Below are 21,821 nucleotides of genomic sequence, written 5' to 3' on the forward strand. Positions count from 1 at the left end.
AAGAAAATCTAAGAAGTATTTCTATTTATTATATTGTTAATGATATTATTATTATTATTATTATTGTTAATATTATTATTAGAGTTGTGTGTGCCAATTGAAGAAAAACGTGGACGGTACAAGTGAATTGAAATTGAATATTTTTAATATGTAATTATTATTATTTCGATTTAAAATTTGTTTTTTTTTTTTGTTTGTTGCTTGTGATTATTAATATTTTTTTTTTTTTTTTTGTTGAGAGAGAGAAAGAAAGGAGGTGTGTGTCTTTAAAAGTAAATATGCTAAGTGTACAACTGAAAAAGATTGCATCTTAATGACACGTTTAAATCCGATAGTATTTTGTTGCATGCTAACGTTTAAGCTTAAGGTCTGTGATTAGATTAAAAATATGCAAAATATTTTAAGTTTTACCCAAGAGTATGGACTAATACAATCTGTTGCATGCCTATCAGTTTTAAATTAGTATAGGAAACTCAATGGCAAAACTTTCAAATCAAATAAAAAATTTATGTATTAAATATAGGACATTTGCCATGGTTTTTTCACCACTATCGCACTATCTGATTTATTTTTGTATTCTTTTTTTTTCTGTTTTTCAATTTGTCATTTTTCTATACGTTATTTGTTTATTATTGATATTTGATTATTACACATGTGGGTATATAGGGAATAATAATATCATAACCATTATTGGCATATATATGTATATGTGAGTGTACTGCTGTTAGTGATGCATTATAAAATCACTACAATAATGTTCATACTAATAAATTGCTGTTCGTATATATCTATTTAAATATGTTATGTAAATATTTCTCTAATATATGTATATATAGTATCATAATTCATTACAAGGCCTGTCTTTAAGAAAGCGAGTGTAATGGTGCAAAATCTTTTTGTTGATTATGTGCGATATTAAAATTTCTCAATGCAATCAGAATCGGCAAAGATAAACAAAAAAAAAAAGAAAGAAAATGTTGCTCTAGTTTCGTTCATTATAAGCATAAAAAATGTGCATTTTAAAGGCACAAGGATTTTAGTAGACGCGCAATTTGTTGAAATTGTTGAAAAGAATCGTCTGGAATTACTTTGGAAATTGCTGAATCGGTTCGTAAAGGTATACGTTAAAGCGGAAAATCTGGAGTCTGGATAAGTTGTTGGCGCTACTCCTCTAGTTTATCATAAATTCATAAATATTGTTTTCAAGAGTCCTAATTTGAGTGATTAATATGTATGTACATATATGTACATTTGATAATCTTGAAGTCTTTGGGTTAAACCTTTTACTTGTATCCATGTGAAATTGGGAAATAGATATTGTGGTGTGAATGTGATAAGCGAAAATATAACCATAGCATTGCAAAGATTTTTACATACTTAGGTGGTTTTGTTGTAACTAAATAGTATTTGAGAGATTTGGTATTGGATGTCTATGGAGAATTGAGTTGGCATTATATACTAGTAGTAGTGTATTATTATTTGGTTCCTATATATGCACGTTCCTATGCGATTATGTACACATGCCTCTAGCCAAAAAGTTGGTAAATATTTGCAGACATTTTGTAATGGCAAACATGTGAAAGAGGAGCTTATTAAAAGGCAAAGTAAAATCAAGCGAAAGATATTAAAAGTTTTTATTATATACCGGCTCCTCGACTGCCGTTGGGCTATATTTACGATCATCATCATCTTCAGGTTTCTTCCGCTATCATTGCCCGATTATCCAATTACAAGTATTGTACGACAATTTCAATTTTATCAGATTTTTGTTTTGGTTTTTTTTTTTTGGTTTGTCAGTGTTAGTTAATCGTTTGTGCATATTAACAAGAATAAAACAATGTGTCATTTAATTACTTTTTATAAGACTAGGCGAGTTTTTTGGTTAAATAAATGACTTTGTCATTATTATAATACTATCTATCTATATTATCTGACAATCTCAGAGAATTCTGAGTACCCTGTCAACGAGCAAGTTCGATGAAAATAAAATCGTAATATATAAATTTTGATTTTGAATTTCTGTCGAAAAATTTGTGAAATAAGAAGTATGAAAATTCCTTTATAATACCTGTATATGTTATGAAAATAAGTGTGTTTGTATGTGATACATTCTGTAGTTGTTTTAGTTTTGTTTTGGTATCGAAACTACTTCCTAAAATAAACGCAACAAATACGAGTACAATCACAAACTTGATAGTAAAAGTACAAAACATTTTTAAGTCTACCAATATACTTTACTAATGGTGTATATAACCAACTGATTTCGTATAATCAATATAATTGAGTGCGTTGTTCCCGAATAATGCACCATTCGTTTTGTTTTGTTTTTTCTTTTTTGTCGTATCTGTACTATCTGATGAGATTGCCCTTTAAAAAGAGCTAATATTGTGCATCAATTGGGAAGAACACGAGATTTTGAAGAGAAATTTGAAGTGCCATCAAAACTTTTTCCATCATATGAAATTGCATTTGTATATAATATAAATTAAAAGAAAACGTACTGAACCTATGTATGTATATACATATTAATAGAAGAATCGGTTGATAAGTATAGCCGAATGCTAAATTCCACGGCATTAAATTAGATTGAAGTTCGAAAAGATCACACTATTAAAATCTCAATTGATTTACATAATATATGTAAGTGTATAAGGTTGAAGAAGAAATTCATTTGATAGGTGTGAACTTTTTTTTTTGTACTTTTCTAGAATATACGAAAATATAATAACAGGAGAAAGGTGTAAATAATTTTCTTATTTTTGAGTGCACTGAACATTTAATTCTTGGCTAAAGTATACAAAAAATATTTTTGGCTTTTGTGTGCGTCAAACTTTAATTTTGAAGTAAATAATATACATAAATCTATATAAATGTCTGTACATGGCACATATGATGGAAAAAGTTTTATTTCTGGGGCTTATTGAACTTTAATTAATTGAGTAAGTATATGTGAAAAACTTGCTATATATTTGTTCCACATAGATACATATGTGACCAACATATAAACAAATATATTAAACGTGAGGTTGCATATAAATTAATTATATACCTCCTTCCAATTCTGCATTTAGTTTAGTTCATAATTAATACGTTTTGTTGTGGTACATTTAAATGTTTGTTATAATTATTATTGAGTGTTCAAACATTTGAGAAGAAAAATCATAATATTCATTACTCATTTATTTCAATTTCTTAACATATTTCATTAATGTCATTGTAATAGTAAATTTGAGTTTATTGAGATTTATTCAATTATTTAAGAAAGTGTCTAAAGCAAGGCAAACGCCTTCTATGCTATATAGATAACCTATGAAATGTTTGCGAATTTGTTGAATAGGTTTTTCTGTTTTCATATTACATCGAACATTAATAAGACGACGACCTCTTGAACGAAAGACAGTGGTGCAATAGTTCAAAATTGTAAGCAAAATAAGCAATATGTTTTTTGTTTTCTTTTTTTTAGTTTTCGTAGTAGTGTGATAAGTCATAAAAATGGTATTTTATTAATTAACTTGAGTTCCTATGTTATAATGTTTCCCAACCATATAATTCCAATAAGAATCAACTTAATACTATTCTGATTCGTCATAATAAACATACTTAACCATTAAGCATGTTCACAGTAAAATTCGAAACTACGATGAAATTTAAAATCATTTTTGAAAAACAGACTTATCATAAATGAGTCGTAGCCTATGTTAACCTACTACGTAACTGAAGTACGTTTATATAATATTAAAAAAAAAAAAACATATTTTTGTGGATTATCGTTAACGATATTTGGAAAAACTTACCGGCATGCCTGAATCAATTTGACCAAATCTCGTATTTCGCCAGGATTCCAATATCAGGAAACCTGCATAGATTTTACCAACTGAAAGTTTTCCCTTATTCAACTGATCAATGGGTGGAACCAACAAGTTTAACATTTTCTTGGCCTGCAGCGGCCAAATGTTTGTGATCGTTTCCCTGAGCTCCATATCCGCCTGATCCATTTCCTCAGCTAAATAATCAAATGTCAATTTTTTAAGATGCTCAATCTGATTTTTGGAAAAGACTTACGAGCTCGCATTTTAATGCTCAGATTCTCCCGAATCAGTGCAAACAATGTTGTAGTGAATTGTACTCTTAATTCATCATCGAGTGGCATATTCATTCGTATAAGTTTCTTGTAGGCAAGACGGTTGGGACACTTGTTGCCAAATCCCAGTGGTGGATCCATGTTTTTCAGCATATCATACATTTCGGTATAATGTATCCTACCACTGTTTGTTTGTTTGGGTTGTTACCAAACAGAATCAGAAAAATAATTAAATCAGTTTTTAATCGCCTGTAAATCATAAAAATTTTGCAACACACAAACATTCTCTTCGAAAAATCGAAGGTGCAGACACCAATTACAAGATAATTTCTTCATCATCAATGTAGAATTTAATTTAATTTATAAAATAAATAAAATGCAAATGGTGCAAAATCACATCAGACCATATTTTATTCTACAGATTTTGTAATGGAAAATAATACTTTAAACATTTTACTTTAATTTAAACAAAATTATCTTGTGAGGCGTGAGTCAAGTACAAATTAAGTATCAAATAATAATAAAAAGAGTAACTTTATAGATTGAAATCAATAGAAGAAATCAATGGAAGAGAAGTAGAGTCTGAAAACAAATTGAAGAGTCTAACAGTGTTCGACATTGAAGTGTTTTTGAAAGAAAACCAGTGAAAGAATAGTTCTGAACAAGTGTAAGTGGCGTCCAACTAGAAGGAATTGATCATCCAGTCTCATAGAGCATAAAGCTTGCTTCTTCGTATCATAGAAGTTTGTTGTTTGTGAAAATTGTGTATACAAAATGATAATTTTGGGGATCGAGCACAGATTGGCAAAATATAATGAAATGCAATAACATAACTAATTACATATATAAAAGATATTATTTTGTTTGTTTATATATTTAAACTATTAATTACGTCGCATTTGGATCATATTCCGCCCATATGCGCACAAATTCGTCTAAGTGATGAGCACCCAATATACTGGAGTCCCTTGTGAGATAATCAAAATTATCCATGATGACGGCCACGAACAGATTCAACATTAGAAATGAACAAAAGAATATAAACGATACGAAATATGCGTAGGCCAATGTCGAACCACAGTATTCCCCGGCACCCTTTTCGGCATCATCGTCACAGGCTTTGCCCTTCAGACAGGCGAGCATTATGTTTGACCACGCCTCGCCCGTCGCACATCTATACGTTGGAGGGAGGGGCGGAGGATGGATAAGGTTGGTATTGGTTGGCATCATGGTCAAGAGACGATCATGGATCATGGACGAAAATAATAACAATTGAAGAGAATTAACAATGTGTCTTGTTTTTTTTTGTACGCGAATTTTTCGTTCGATGTTATCTACAATATATTTAGTATATATGTTACATATGTTATATATATATGTTATGTATTTATGGACTACGTTTAAGTACTTTTGAATGTATGAGACAATGACAATTGACTAAGTAACTCTACACATACATACTTAGGTATGTATGCATGTATCTATGTATGTCCCTTTGAATATGTATCACTTCAAAGATTATTCACACATTAATTTGCTATCTACATACATACTTACATGCATACATTATACCAACTAGTTTCTGTGTATACATTTATATATATATATATATTTATATATATATATTATATATATGTAGACAAAAAATATATATTCTGTCAATGCCTATTTTGAGAATCTAGCACTCATGCATACAACATGTCGTATACTTAATATTATATGCTTTAACTTTCTAACATCAGAATTATATGTAAGACATAATATGTGTTGATTAAGTGCCTGAACGGTAGTTGAACACAAACATAGGAACACAAACACATCATCAACAAGCCCACAAAACTGCGAAAAGCAAGCATATGCATAGCATACATATCTATTCATACATATACATACATGTACATAGACGTACATACATATACATTCATATATATACTTATATGTACATACATATTTATATATATATAAACATATGTACATGTAAATACATTTTCAAGTACATAGATGTACATACATACATGTACACACATGTACATATTCATACATATACATATATATGAAATACATACACATGTACATACTTATGCATACATGTACATACATATATATACATATAAGTACATACATATGTATGTTTAGCATAGATTCCATGGATATTTCATCATTCGAAAAGAATAATTAAAGAAGCTTGGGTTCGGTTTATGTATTAAACTAAGAATATATTCGTCGCACGATTCGGGTTTGACATATCTGATGCAATTGGTTCGGTTCATCACCCGATTTAACTACATTAAAATGTTGAACCAAATAATAAGTTGCCAGAATTCAGGCAATAATTTTATTACAAGTCATTTCAAACTACCGATCGACCTGAAAAGTACATACATATATAGCTTGACTCATGAGTGTTTTTTGTGTTTACTTGTTGACTTGTCTGGACTATTGATGGTATATAGAGTATATAAATTTGAAGATGTATCTACGCTTTTAAAAAGTTATATAATATTGTACCCGATCAAATACTAATTTAATTGGCTGTCAGAAGTATTGTAGAAAAAAAATGAATAAGATTCTGACTCTAAAACTTTATATAGTATATAAGTACTAACAGCAACTACTTCTGCAACGGCAAAGGTGAAAACTTTTTCAAATTAAGTTCTGTCACAAATTGTATATTTTACACAAAGTCACATTCATACATAAATAACTAATTTTTATATCAAATTGTATTTAGTATGTATATAACTTGATCAACGGTCTTACACATACAGTTAGCTTAAGATATTATTCTTAGATCTACAAATATACAGAAGTATTTATTATTTAATTGCAAACTAATCTTAATACGATTATAATTAGTATGAATTTCATGTTGCATCCTCTTGAGAACAATATGTTTGTATTATACTAACATACTATACTATAGTATGTAAAAGGTGAGATTTACAAAGAGAAGCCAATCATACTCATACATATGTATGTATGTACGTTAGTTAATGTATTTTAAATACTTATACACCTAGAACACATTTTTGATTATAAAACTTGAATGCACTATGTAATGTAATCTGGCCTTTCTCAATTTTTTTTTGTTTCACAGACTTAAAACAACTCTAATCTCTAATCAAATCAAGACACTGTGGAATGATAAAGATGAACAACTACATACAATTACAAAAACGATAACTGGATTTCAATTCTATGTTAAATATGGATACAGTATAGATGTATGTACATTATATATTATATTTGCTGTGAGGAAATCCTCTACGTACATTGAATATCACAAACAATAAACATTAATGTTGTACTAAAGATGACTGTAGTATAGTACTTTATGCATCTGAAGCATAAAAGTTTGAAATCTAGAAAATTACTAAATGAGTTTTTAAGAATTAATGATCATTATTGAACTGAGTAATAAAAAAACGACTTTCGTATTTGGTTTCATGTTTTTTTTGTTGTTCTCGTAGTTTCTTTATTTTGTTTAACACTTAATATAAGATATATTATTTAGTGTATCAGCTGATAATGTATTCTCTCTACGATTCTAAATTGCTATTATTGAGATAACCTAACCTAAAAGTAATTGCTCGTATCTATCTATTTCTAGGGAAAAAAGAAAATAATATTTTTTGCCCACTTATAAATTTCAGAAATATAAAAATATACTACAGTTGTGATTTGGTAGCTATCCCCTCCACGACCCGTTAAAGGGCATATAAATAATATACGACTCGTATAATACGAAAAACTTTGATCTATTATAACATTATATATTTAATAGTGTTAAAGTAGCTTGTAAAGGTGGAAATATATATCTATTATATTTATGTATGTATACATATATGCATGTATCTATTTTTAGTAATTATCTTAATTATTGAAAATCGAAACATTGTTTAAGAAAACAATTTGTTTTTTTTTTAGATTTGAATAATTAACTCTAGGCGATGGATCAGCTAAAATTTACATACCTGAAGAGCAACATGACGCCTTGTATAAATGACTGGAAGTTGTTGTGCCTAGTAATAGAATTTTCCAATGTACCTAGTTTGATATTTCCAAATACCTATGCACGATTTAGATATCGGTAAATAATATATAGTCATTAATTTGCATGTTACATAACAGCTATAAAATGAAGAAAAACACAACATTTTCCACCCATGTATTATCCTTTAGAAGTTGTATGTGAGCTCCATTCGCTTGTCTCTTTATATTTTTTTTTTTTGTTTGTTTTTTTTTTATTTTATTTATTTTTTTGGTTTGGTTAAACAACTATAAGACCCACGGAACACAGAAGCTAAAAGTTTATGTTATGTTACCAACAACTCATGATCATACTTTAAGGTTCCAATTTAATTTCATATACATGTATTTTTCAAAACAATGCATTACGGGAATATGGATATTAGCTATGATAAAATCGTTTAATCGTGTGGATACGGGATCTTTTGTTGTTTTTTTTTTCTTTTAACTGCGACTAACAAAATTATACCAAATTATAATATTGTAATGTACATATATTAATTTATGTTTCAATATGAATTTGCTAACTATAACTATATGGAGTAAAATAAATATAAGTAATATGATAAGAAATATATCAATAAACGAAATAAATCGTTTAGATGCTAACTACCCGATAGCCGAAAACATATTTAACAGGTAGAAGGAGGTGTCTCCACTACCATAAAAACACATGTTCCTGATCAGCACTAACAGACGAGACATTAAAATCATGTGACAATAGTATTGGATCTCTTTATTTGCCTCTATAAGGAGCTGTATTACTGGAGTATTGTGAATTGACGAAGAATATAACTTTAAAGTCAAACAGATGGATAAAACTGAGTTCACTTTTGGCTGATCAAGAACACAAATAAACAACGTATTTAAATTTTGTCAACTAAATGTTTTTTTATACCAAAATAACAAAAGAAAAATGGGTATTATATTTAAAACAAACTCTAACTCAACAGTATAAATTGACGCTGTCATATAGATAGTAATTATCAGTGCGAAAACTGATAATATGCTAATACAGTAAACCATATTAAATTACGGCTTTACTAAGTAGTGACTGTTATTACAACTGAAGAGATATACTAGTAGTATTCAAGTGTATAATACATTTGTTTTGATTGAATTTCAAACAAATGCTTGTAATCAAAATTGATCGTAACACTAAAGAAAAATTACATTTACAATTAATGTATTATATAGTATTTATCTAGCGCACATTTACAATATTAAACGTCGTAACTGTAGCTGCAACTAATACTTGAAACATTTCAATACTAAAGTACTAAGCGTTTCATAAGAAAACTTTGTGTGTGAGAAGAACTGCTATATGTAACTACTGCAAACAATAGTACTATCATATAAGTATGTATGCATATATCGGCAGTTCGGTAGAAACAGCTGATTCATCTAGATGTAATTACTAACATGGTTCAACGAATTCTATTACTTAAATAAGTGTATGTATGTACGTTTTGTTTGCTAAATATCGGTGCAAAACTATCGCAAGTCACAAAAGACGCTGATTAAAAAGTCGCCATCGATTACATTTGTGACTTTTCAACTGACAAACTGACGCACAGTGGGACCTTTTGCCATATAGATCTGAATTGACTATTGAATTAATAGAAAACTACATGAAGTGGCAAAGTTGGATCTGAATTTGATTTGATTTGAATTGTGTTAGTAATCATTTTACATTTATATACGATGTGATCGTATTTTATATATCAACATAAAGAGATTATTTGACAGTCTCTTTTCTCGATAGTCTTTTATGTAGGTCGAAGGCCCCAGAGTGCGACGATTGATTGTATAAACTATAATAATGATGTCTTAACACGCCGATATATTTGTCGTGTCGTGTATGGACACTGGAGATTTACTAAAGTAAGGAAATTACATACAGTTTGGCTAGTATGAATGTAGAAGTATTTATGTAGGTATGCTTGTCTGTTAGTGCCATCATTTATAATCACTAAAGCGATACAAGACAATGTAACTTAGATCTTCGATTACCGAAAAAGCAGCATGATTCCTCCAGAGAAAGATTGGAAGTTATTGTGACGATTGAGTTGCGTATCCGGGTCATATTTTATGTTGCCAAAAACCTTTTAGTTTGTGAAATATTATAATTGGTTTGTGTTATTATCCTTATCAAATGTACTATAAAAACGTCTACAGCTAGATTATCGACACAAAAAAATGTTTGTAGCAATGAATACAAACCGTTTTTTATATTATCTACTCGTTTAGTTTAAAAATTTGAATGTTCTAGAGTGTTTGTTTTGGCAAATTCGTAAAAGGCAGAGCTGTGATCACAATATTTGCTGTATATGACATTTTTTATGAATAGAAAAAGTTTCATCATGTTGAAGAAAAATTCTTGGACAACTGAATATCTTGGACAACTGAATATCCAACCTCTTTATTATGTCATATCAATATATTTTATTCACAAATCGTTTATATGTTTCTTTTTTAAGATTTAATTTTGACCGTATTCTTCTATGAATTATTAACCGAATGAACTTTGGTTTATCTATTCATTTAAAACTAAGATAAAGCAACTATTGATAATACTATAAAAACTACCTATGAATATTGAGTTTGCAGCTTTATGAGCTAAAACTCAACCTAGAATAATAGACCTATAAATGTTAATGTACATACGTATTGTACATCGCTAGAATATATGTGTGAATAGATTGCTATTGCTAGGGACACTGATTTATTCATGTAAATGTTTGCTATTTATCACTACATTTTATATGCAAAATGACCTAGACTCGTATTGAACATAAAAAGTAATTTCCAAATCAAATTGTTTTTATCTATGCATCGAAATTTTGGAAATAGGCCTCAATTAAAAAATTAAAAGATGCTTTGATTGTGATGGATGCTGACCTTCATCCCTCTAAAAAAACTAAACAAAAAAATAACAAAACAAAAAAATATATATAAATATATATATATGTATATATTTGTGAAAATAAGAAAATTCTAATTGAAATCGTCTTCTGTTCCGTTTGCTACAAATTGAAATAAGGTTAAAGATCCCAAATATTATGAAGGCTAACTCGATCATGTAGAATATATATATATAGTATATATAGCCTTATGTGTTACATGTGTGTTATATTTGCGATCCATAGTTTATATGTTGTTTAGATATTGCTTTTTTTTCTGCGTCACTCACAATTTAGAGAGAGATAGAAAGAGTAGTGTTTTGAGCTTGAGCGAAGACTTACCTGCATGCCAATAATGGCGTATATAAAAAATAGCATTGCTATAAGCAAACAGACGTATGGAAGTGCTTTAAATGATTGTACAAATGTCCAAAGTAGAATGCGTATTGTATATCCTTGACGGAGTAATTTTATGAGACGCGCCGCACGAAACAAACGCAGGAAGCCAACGTTGATTGAGTTCGACTGTAAAATATTATTGGTCAAAGGAAGAAAAAGAGAGAGAAACAGAGAGAGTAAGGAGAGTAGTATTAGAGCCAGTGGTGTTGTCCCGTTTCTACAAACGAATTCAGATTTATTCGAAATTGAATTCGAATATGATCTTAGGTTGCTTCTCATCTTTTTTTTTAAAGTTCGTTAGTACATAGTTACAGTTACAGTTATAGTAGAAATAGTAGTAGAAGTAGTAGCAGAGTAGTAGTAAGTAGTTTGTTAGTAGTAGTTGGTAGTAGGTAAGTAAGTAGTAGGTAAGTAGTACATAGTAGAGTACTCGCAGTAGAAGTTGTAGTAGTAGTAGTAGTAGAGTTGTAATACTAGCAGTAGTGCAGTGGTAGTGGTAATAAGTAATAGTACTAGTTGTACATAAAAAGGTACATACAAATTCATATAGTATAAATCGGTAATAGGTTGTATGATTATGTTTTTAGGTTAGTAACGATCAATTCATAAAAGATATGTAAATTTTGTTTTGGTTTTTTTTTGCCTTTTTGTTCTAAAGATAGATATATATATATATATACAAAATAATTACAGTCAAATTTGCACAGTATTTACTCAGTTATTGAAAGATGATAATGATAGAAGTATAAATATAAATAAGTTAATATACAAAATGCTAAATAAAAATGATTTTTTTTTTTTTGAACGGTTCGTATCTTAATTAAGTACAATAAATGCAATAAACATCAGTATTTATGAATTTATTAAAAAATCTAATTAGATAATTATTAGTAGTAGAGTATTAAATTTTTTGCTTTATTGTATTTCTGTGTCTCTGTGTCTGTGTGTGAGTGAGTGTGTGTGTGTGTGTGTGTGTTGACTACCACACCAATACAGCGTAACATGTGCATGTTTGATTCATGTTTTGAGATACTGATACTAATTACAAAACAGTTCGAAAATGCGTCAATTGTTAGAGAGACCTTAGGATGTTAATTATATAGTACGAATATTAAGTGTATTTGAAATCTAATCAAAATTTTGATGTTTCGTCTTTGTACTGCACTAAACTAATTTGAGTGAATCATAATTTGTTGCAATCATAAGAAATGAAAACAATACGATAGGAAAATAATATATATATATATATATGTATATAGAGAGATATAATTAAATAATACGTGTACAGCTGTCAGTACATTTGTACATTTTGTATTCGTTTTCGTTGTTTTTCTTTTTCATTTAATTTTAATGTTTTTTCCTTTTGTTTTATTTACATGTTATTACATTTTTTTCCAATTACTTATGGATCAGTCAGAGAGAGGGAGAGTGAAAGTAGAGATTCGTTTGTAGAGCGTTTGAGTCGTCATTGGTTTCGTGACCAATTCGAGGGGAACTTTGACCAAAATATTTTACACATCAGCTGTTGCATTTTCGCATATGGCATAGAATACAATTCAATGTAAACATTATGCCCACCAATGTACAAATGTATATGCCTATATATACCTTGGTACATTGGTGAAAATATGCTGAGGCAAACACACTGACTTAAGGACGCATACTGCCCTCGCCGTGGCCTCTACGAACATCGGTGTAAATAGTAGTAGATGGTAAGTAGATTTACATAATGGTTAAAATACACATCATAAAAATACAAGTAGCGTAGATTAAATATGTACATATGTAAGTAGACTCCAACTATGCACTGTTTTATTGTTGTTGTTGTTGCTATTGATATATAAATATTATGAAGCATCTATTTTCTATGAGATTTGGGTATCGGGTATCGAATTTCACGGTTTTTTTTGTCGATAAACGGTAAACGGTAAACTACTCGGGGAATATCTTGCAGTTATCCCACTTGTTGTTGTATATGCCTAGTTTTGGATTTGGATAAAAAGGGAATTGTATTGTATTCACTAAAAGTATGGGATATAAGCGGTAATGAGAATTCTAATCATATATGTTGTAGTAGTATATATGGTATACGAGTATTTCGATTTATAATGGAACATTGAATTGAATCAGCCAAAAATTAGAGCAACGTGGATATGGGGTACGATTACTATGAAAAATTAACAAAGACACGTTTCATTGTAACTAGAAAAAGTGCTTAATAATTCGCTAAATACATACATATATGTAAATATGTATTATTTTTTATTATTATTAGTTTTGTTGTTAAAATCATAGTAATGGAATCTACTACGGAAAAAGATTAGACATGATCAACGCGATCTGAATACAGAATAAAGTACATAAGTTTGTAAACGTTTAGCTAAAATAATAATGGATAGGAATTATTTGATTTGAATTTTTTTTGTTTTGATATTTTTGTGGGTGTTTTGTAGTTTGAAAAGAACTATACTCGTTTTAATTTGTTTACTTACATCCTGTAGGATAATCAGAAACCATGTTCAATTGAAATTTTTGATTCGATTGAAAGAAATCAATGTTTTACATAACTCATATACCGCATTATCACCGCATTTTGATGACACAATTGTTGGTTGTTTTTTTTTTTTGGTTTTTTTGGTTTTAGTATTTAAAGATAGCAAATGTCATTTGGTTGTTTAACGCGATGACGGGCAATTTCAGTTGCACATTCAATTCGAATCGACAGCAGCCAAAGAAGAAGTATTCATAAATTTTCAACGAAAATGAAATGTTTGTGATTTGGTTTTTTGCAGTGCAGTTGGTCGTTAGTTAATTTATAAGCAATTTATATACATATTTTTGTTGTAGTTTTTTATTATTGTTATGCATATTTTTAGTTGTATTTGTTTTTTGGTTAATTTATTGATAATTTGCGGTTACGAGAACATATCAGTTAGTTTAAACGAATTACGGTTACGATTCATGCGACGTTGGCGTTGGCGTTACAAATAGTCGAGATTTCGTATATTTTTAGAAAAATAAAGAAATGAATAAAGAGTTGAAAATTAGTAGTAATAATTAATTTCGTACATCTTTTCTTCCAGTATCCAAAGATTAAGTATTGAGCATTAGTTAGCAGAATGTGTTTATATATATATGTATATAGACGAGAAGACATGATTTCATGTTTATTTTTTTGTGATTCAAGGAAAATGGAAAAGGGAGTTTTGTTGCTCTACAAAGGCCTTAGCGTTCTATGTAACTTCAGGTTAATAAGATGGAGAAGCATTGACATTAACATAGTAGTATTTAACGACTAATAGTCATTGCCAGCAAGTAAATGTGTGTTTAGACATATGTTCTACATATAGAGACAGCTGAAGACAGTTCCTATAATAAAGGTTTAAGCATCAGGCAGAAATCGTATTCAAACGGTTTGGATAAATTGAATTGGACTCTCATTAAAATCGTCAGATAGATTAGATTGAAATAATTGATAATCATCGATGATAGTGATGAGAATTATTTTGTGACCATTTCTTACATACCTGTAGAAAATGAAAAAACATCTTACAGGAGAGATCATACATTTGAGTATATAGTATGTCAAGTATATATCCAGAATACACCGTTTGCTAAACTTTATCGAATCTCTTTTCGATCGAAGTTAATTGTAAACTTAATTATTGCGTCATGCAGCTCAAAAAGCCAATTCTATATACATATGTATTCATATCAAATTATATAGAATACATACGTATATATCGGAAATAAGCACTACTTTAGTAATAGCTGTTAATTTAGTTAAATACAATTCAAATTATAAGACGCTAGTCTGTTAAATATTATGCAAATTGCTTGCATTATTGTTTGATATATGTGTACTATATATTTTCATGTTGAGTTGAGAAAGTTTTTTTTCTGAGAGAAAATAGATTTAAATTCGTACGCAGCAAGAAATCAGACAAGACAAGATGTCGCAAGCCATAGAAGAGCTGGTGGCTAATTAAAAAGAAATCTAAAATTCTATTTATAAGTGCACGTAGTTTACCCAAAAATAGTGAAATAGAAGAGGACTTGACGAATCGTCAGTTATATATATGTATGTATATATAGAAACATTATCATTAGCGAAAAAGTCGAAATGGAACTTAAATCATGCGTAGGAGCTAATTTGTTTAAAATTTGTCTCGCTTTGACTCAATTTAAATTTGAAAATTATGTGTAAATTTCTTACTTTTCTAACTGACCACGTAAAATGTTCACTCAAGAAACTAAATAAAATAAACAATCGACAAAAAGATAGAAGCAACAGAGATTGCTTAGAACTGAATACTAAAGCTCCTTCCTTTTGAAAAGATTCTCTATTCTTTGTGTAGACTTCACAATATCATTTTTGTTTTTAAGGCAAGATTTCAATTGATTTTTATAAGTAAATACAAATTTGTTAGACCCATCAAATTAAAGCCATGCGAAAATAATTAGAAATATTAACGTCAAATATAGAAAACAGTTGCATAACTTTGACTTGTTCAGAGATTTATATAATCGAATATCTGCTATCCATTTAAATTATACTTCGAAAATATAAATGTAATTTGTAATTCTCTGTTATTATTTCCAAGATTAGGAAGACCCTTAAAACGTTATGCATTCTGTCACATATTTGCGTTAAAAATTTCCTCATTAAATGAATAGATTTTTGTTGCAAAATGGCAATTCATCCAACCGCTTTGTATATTATTTATCTACCAAGTTGACTACAAGCTTTTACACACGTAACTTTTGATTAGGGAAGAAAGTACGTTCGTAATGTAATGTGTGCCATGTAACACAAAACTGAAACTTACAGATACTTTAGTACTCGCAATTAAAAAATAATATATGTAGATATAATAAATATTAAGAATCATAATTGTCAATACCCAAACAGATACGGTTTGCAAAAATTCACAATTATAATATATTTCAAAATGGTGTTTTTGATAATGTTTTCAACAGACAATTCTCGATAATATAGTTTTGTAAAACATGTATCTGTGTTGGGTACGCAAATGAAAAAGGAAAATAATGCAGGTTACGCAAAGAATTTGAAGTTAGCCAGAAAATAAAGCAATAATAATAAGTATTATGTTTGAATAAGCTTATAAAGTGAAAGTGGAAAGTGTGATTAGCAATAAAAGCGTAATCTAAAATCATTTATTTGGACACATAAGAATTTTATTAATGCAATTTTTGTGTAATTGTGTTTCGTACTTACATCGTGCTGTTGGTGTTGATATTTTTTGTTGTACATGTCGATGTAGTTGTAGATGAGAGAGATATATAATATGCATATGTATGTGCACAATGTGTGTGTTTTTCATACAACACATAATAGACAGCACATACACATGCATAATTGTTGAATGACAACATGTTCGTAATACAATTTAATTTGTTGATTTTTTGTATTTTTTTTTTTTGGTTTGATTGTTTTCATAATTCATTTGAATTTGGTGTTATTTTTGTTTTTTTGCGTTCGGTTGATTTTGTATTTTTGTTTTTGAATTTGTGATTGTGATGAATAAGTTGATTGAATTTGAATTGTCATTGCATTTAGTATTTGGCATTTGGTGTTTGGATTTGTAATTACAAAGTACAATGATTTTTGTTATTGTTTTGGTTTTTATAATATAATTAATTTCATGTTGGGTAGTGATTGCGTGATGAATTTTGGATTCCCGACGGCCAATTTCGGGAGTATTTTTGTTTTGTTTGGTTGAGAGTCAATCGAAGGAATATAATATATACAATTATATAAACGCATTTTTTGTACATTTACATATGTATATTGCATATGCGTGTACATGAAAACATTTGAATGTGTTACAAAAGTTGATACGTTAACATATGTGAGGGGTGTGAATGTTTAATTACGTGGGTGTTTATTTGATTGATTGATTATTATATATATTTTTTTTTTTGCATTCATCGTTTTTTGGTTTGATTCGGATTGGTTTTTCCCGATTTTGAGACCACATTTCGTATTTGGTATTCATTTTCGTACACAAATAAATATGAAAAAGGAAATCAAAAAGAAATATGATTATTAATTTCTGTAGTTTTTTTGAGGCTTTCGAAAAGAAACATTTTGTGTGTGTGTGTGTGTGTGTGTATATATATATAAAATTGCGTAAAAATTAAATATATAAAATTGATTAAGAATTTCAACAAAAATATTGTCTTGTGTGGCTGTAAAAGATTTTCAAATCAATATTCAAAGTGTAAGTTTAAACATTGTATAGCTTATTCTAGTATATTCTGCGTTCTTTCAAAAATATACCTATACCTATAAACCCATAAGAATCTTTCAATATTACTAATTACTAGAATATATGTATATTGCTAAGTCTTAAGCCCACCCAAACACACATACTTAATTATTATATACACACAGGTGTCACCAATGAATTTAACATTCACTTGGCAAGAGAATTCCCATAACATTAATTATATATTAGATTCCAAAACAGACGTCGATTTCTAGTATTTCAACAAACTCCTGACCACTGAGAACAATAACTCAAGAAGTGTTGTTTCCGATTATATTCGAAACACGCATTCGTTAGAAGTTAAACAATTGGAATTGGAAAACACGACAGCGATTTTGAGATTGGGGTCTATAAAAGGTCATTTTTATAACAATTTTCGTCCGTACATGTTATTCTAAAATACCATACATATATCTGTTGTTGCATTGATATAATCTGTATATTGCATAAGAAAATATGTATAAACACGTAAATAATTGTACATATCTGTGAATATTTATGAATATGTAAGTATATCGGAATTGTAAAGATATGAATGTGTAATTGCACGGGTACAACAAATCATCAGACAAAATAAAAACTGGATACTTGATTATTTTGTATTTGTATTTGTTTTGTTTTTTTTCGTTTTTTGTTTCTTTTGCAAAACGGCCTACATAAGTGGAACACAACAATATGTATGCCCTGAAATATGTATTGTCTGTCATGCAAGCAGCAGATAATTACCCCGAATTCCATCCAGAGTGCATCCACAATGCTGCCCAATACGGTAATCAGATCGAAAATATTCCATGGATCCTTGAAAAAATTCTATAAAATAAATAGTTTCATATTATTATACGAATTGTGTATTAATTTCTTAAACATAACCAGCAATTAAATTCAAAGATTTCAATAATATAGTCCATGTATGTCGGGCTTGGCTATTCTCGCTTTTATTTTTGTTCATTACACAATCGTAGTACAAAACAAGTAGGAAAGCTACAGTCGAGTATGCTCGACTATGAGATACCTGCTACCTATTTTGAATAAAAGCAAAACAGAGCGGTATTGATTTTAGCATATACCAAATTAATATACCGCAAAAACACTATAAAATATTATTGATATTACTATGTATATTCAAGTAGTCCATTCAAAATAAACTATAGAGTTCAAAGTTTACCAAATTGTCACCCAAAGGAATTAATACCCATAGTAAGTAGTTTTTACCCATACAAAAGTATTTTTTAATTATTTTCTACAGGAATCATGAAGGTTGATCTGTCAAAAAAATTATATCTCTATCTCTCATATGTAGAGATCCAGCTGTTTATGCAAACAGACGAACAGGCATATGGCTATATCGTGTCGGTTGTTGACGCTGATCAAGATATATATACTCTATGGGATCGGAGATGTCAAAGTTATAATACTTTTCTATCGCATGGGTAGCGGGTATAAAACCGTTTTTCGTTATCTTTAACAATCTTTCGTGTCTTTAAAAATCCGACATACATACATGTTCAAATTAAAGTTCGAATAAAATTAAGTTTTTATTTCGTATCGAAAATAATTGCAGTTAATATTATGCACTTTAAATTGCAGATTGCAATCATAATTAGAGCCACTGAAAATAACAAAGGCAAGTTTGTCAAAGAGCAAATCCTTTGACAGAATACAACTATCTAAAAATATATATATTTTTATATTTGATTATTACAGTAAGTTAATTTAATCTGTTTTTGATTACATTGTTAATACTATTTATTGCCCATTAATGCAAAGTATTGCAAAATATATTAAAATTTGTAATGCCATATTTTCCAGATATCGAAAACCATAACTTTATTTCTATAACTCAAATAATATAACAAAGGGTAATAGAATAATTCACTTACTTTGACTCCGAATCCGATTATCTTCAATACCGTTTCAACACTGAACATGCCTGTGAATCCCATGTTGATGTACTTGAGTGATTGTTCGTACATCTTACCTTGATTATGGTACTGTTAAGATTTATATTTATGATTAGTTAGTTAGATAGAATGCATATTAAAGAATAACTTAAAAGGTTTTAAACGGTAAAACCTTAAAAAAAAAAGTTATAAATTAATTCTTTACAGACACTTTTTTTATCTTTAAATTAGTCTACTAGGAAAAGTGAGAAAGCGGACAACTAGCTCTTTAAAATATAATATTTCTTAATCACGGAATTCAAGACAGTTCAACCCTTGATGCTTGAATTTTTGGGATTATTTTACTTAGTATGCTCATAAATTAATTTTTGTTCTTAATATATCGAAAATATAAATACAAATACATTACTTTACCTTCATCATCAATAGCAGTGTATTGAACACAATAAGCATCATGATAAAGTATTCAAATGGTGTTGACACAACAATGCGCCACACTTTGTACTTGAAAGTGTTTCGGTTTTTCGGCATATAACGTTCAAGCGGTCGAGCTCCGATGGTAAAATCAATACACGATTTCTATAGAAAAAAAGTATTGTACAATTTTTGTTGTTTGGTATTAATATTATTTAACAATCAAATCTCGAACCTTGAGTGACAATATCAACAACTACCATAGTTAGTTTAAATTGAGGTCTGTTACGTTTTTGGAAACACATTCAAACTAACATTAAGAGTTTTGGGAAAAATCGCTGATGATTATTTAATTCAAAATAAATTAAAATAAGTATTATTATTTACAAAAATCAAAATATATATATATTTAATAAATAGCAGAGTAATTATTATAAGGGTCTCAATATAATAATTAAAGTACATGGCCCGAACACTTTTGTCGAGAGTGCTAGACTATGATATACCCTGAGCCCAGCAGTAGCCTATCATATGGAAATTTTCAAATATATTTACAATCACGAACGAGCTATGTATAAATTTATTAAAAATCTTGGTGATAAATATTCAAAACTAGACTAAGGAATGTACGAAGTTTTAAATTTTGGTTCATCTTGAAAATGTCGCTGAATTTTTGAAACTGAGATCTTTTAATCCTCGAGTCCAAATTGACTTTGATATTGAAACTGAGCCAGAATATATAGACTTTATGGGTCAGAAAATGCTAAAGGCTCAGGGTACAGATACCAAAATTTTATGAAATCTTTTCAAACTTATTGTTTGGTACTTTGAGATAACTAAACGAAATGAAATAACATAATTATAGTAAATGTATCATTTTAGTGCAATACTCAGCAGTCGGTGAAATTAAATTTGCCAGTTTTATTTTTGTTTTTTTGGAAATCAAGAGATTGAATCGAACTAGATTAAAATTTAGATGAATTGAAAATGAATTAGTTCGACTAAAGAAATGAGAACGGTTGGATTCATTTACAGTACATACTTACAGTAACTCTTGAAGCGTACTTTAATTCGTTTTTGGCAACAACGATGATTTAACGATAGCAATCATTAAATATTCAAATCTGAATATTTAAGGACTATCGTGAATTTCAATGAATAATCTCTACTTTCCGGTAAATGTTCAGTTTTTATATTTAAGGGGCTACGACTATTATCTATATGTATGTATGGGATATTTCCTCTCGAAACATGCCATATCATAAAGTGATTTTTATTTATTTTTTTGCTATTTGTTGATGTATAGTATGTACATCAGGAAGACGAAGAAAACTCTATTTGGTAAGACCTTCTACGATTTTCTGGGATAATACATCAAAGCAATCCACAAGAAAAGCACTAAATATAACTTAGGTATTTTTGTTTTGTTGGATGTTTCTAAATTATGCATTTAAACAGAAAGAGTTGAATTATTAAAAGTAAATACAAATATTTATGGTATCTATAGTATCGCACAAGACGACAGTGTGTAAAAAATACTAAATGTTGCTACTCAGCACAGTATTAGCATACATTCTACCATTGTATGTTTGTAGTATTTTTTGTGTGTTGAAGGTAGTATATTTATAGGAAACGATCACAGGCAGAAAGGTACTGGTACATTTATAGATAAAGATTAGCAGTACATAGTACCTTGTGTACATATTGGAGTATGTATAATTTGTCTGAATTTGCGACGTCTGCGCTAATGCATTTGTCATACTGTGTTTATTTTGTAGTATTTTATGTAACTGGCGCATAG

General features: G+C 29.0%; 1 protein-coding gene across 1 annotated transcript in view; it reads right to left on the reverse strand.

Annotated features, from left to right (window-relative positions):
• The window catches only part of LOC132796498 (voltage-dependent calcium channel type A subunit alpha-1), a 63,130-nt gene that overhangs the window by 11,916 nt on the left and 29,393 nt on the right, over positions 1-21,821 (reverse strand). The window contains 8 exon segments of the mRNA XM_060807690.1: positions 3,795-4,003; positions 4,063-4,265; positions 4,974-5,255; positions 8,056-8,150; positions 11,356-11,538; positions 18,432-18,515; positions 19,586-19,696; positions 20,021-20,185. Coding sequence (XP_060663673.1) covers positions 3,795-4,003; positions 4,063-4,265; positions 4,974-5,255; positions 8,056-8,150; positions 11,356-11,538; positions 18,432-18,515; positions 19,586-19,696; positions 20,021-20,185 — 1,332 coding nt within the window.

Source organism: Drosophila nasuta, chromosome X, assembly GCF_023558535.2.
Source record: "Drosophila nasuta strain 15112-1781.00 chromosome X, ASM2355853v1, whole genome shotgun sequence".
NCBI lineage: Eukaryota > Metazoa > Arthropoda > Insecta > Diptera > Drosophilidae > Drosophila > Drosophila nasuta.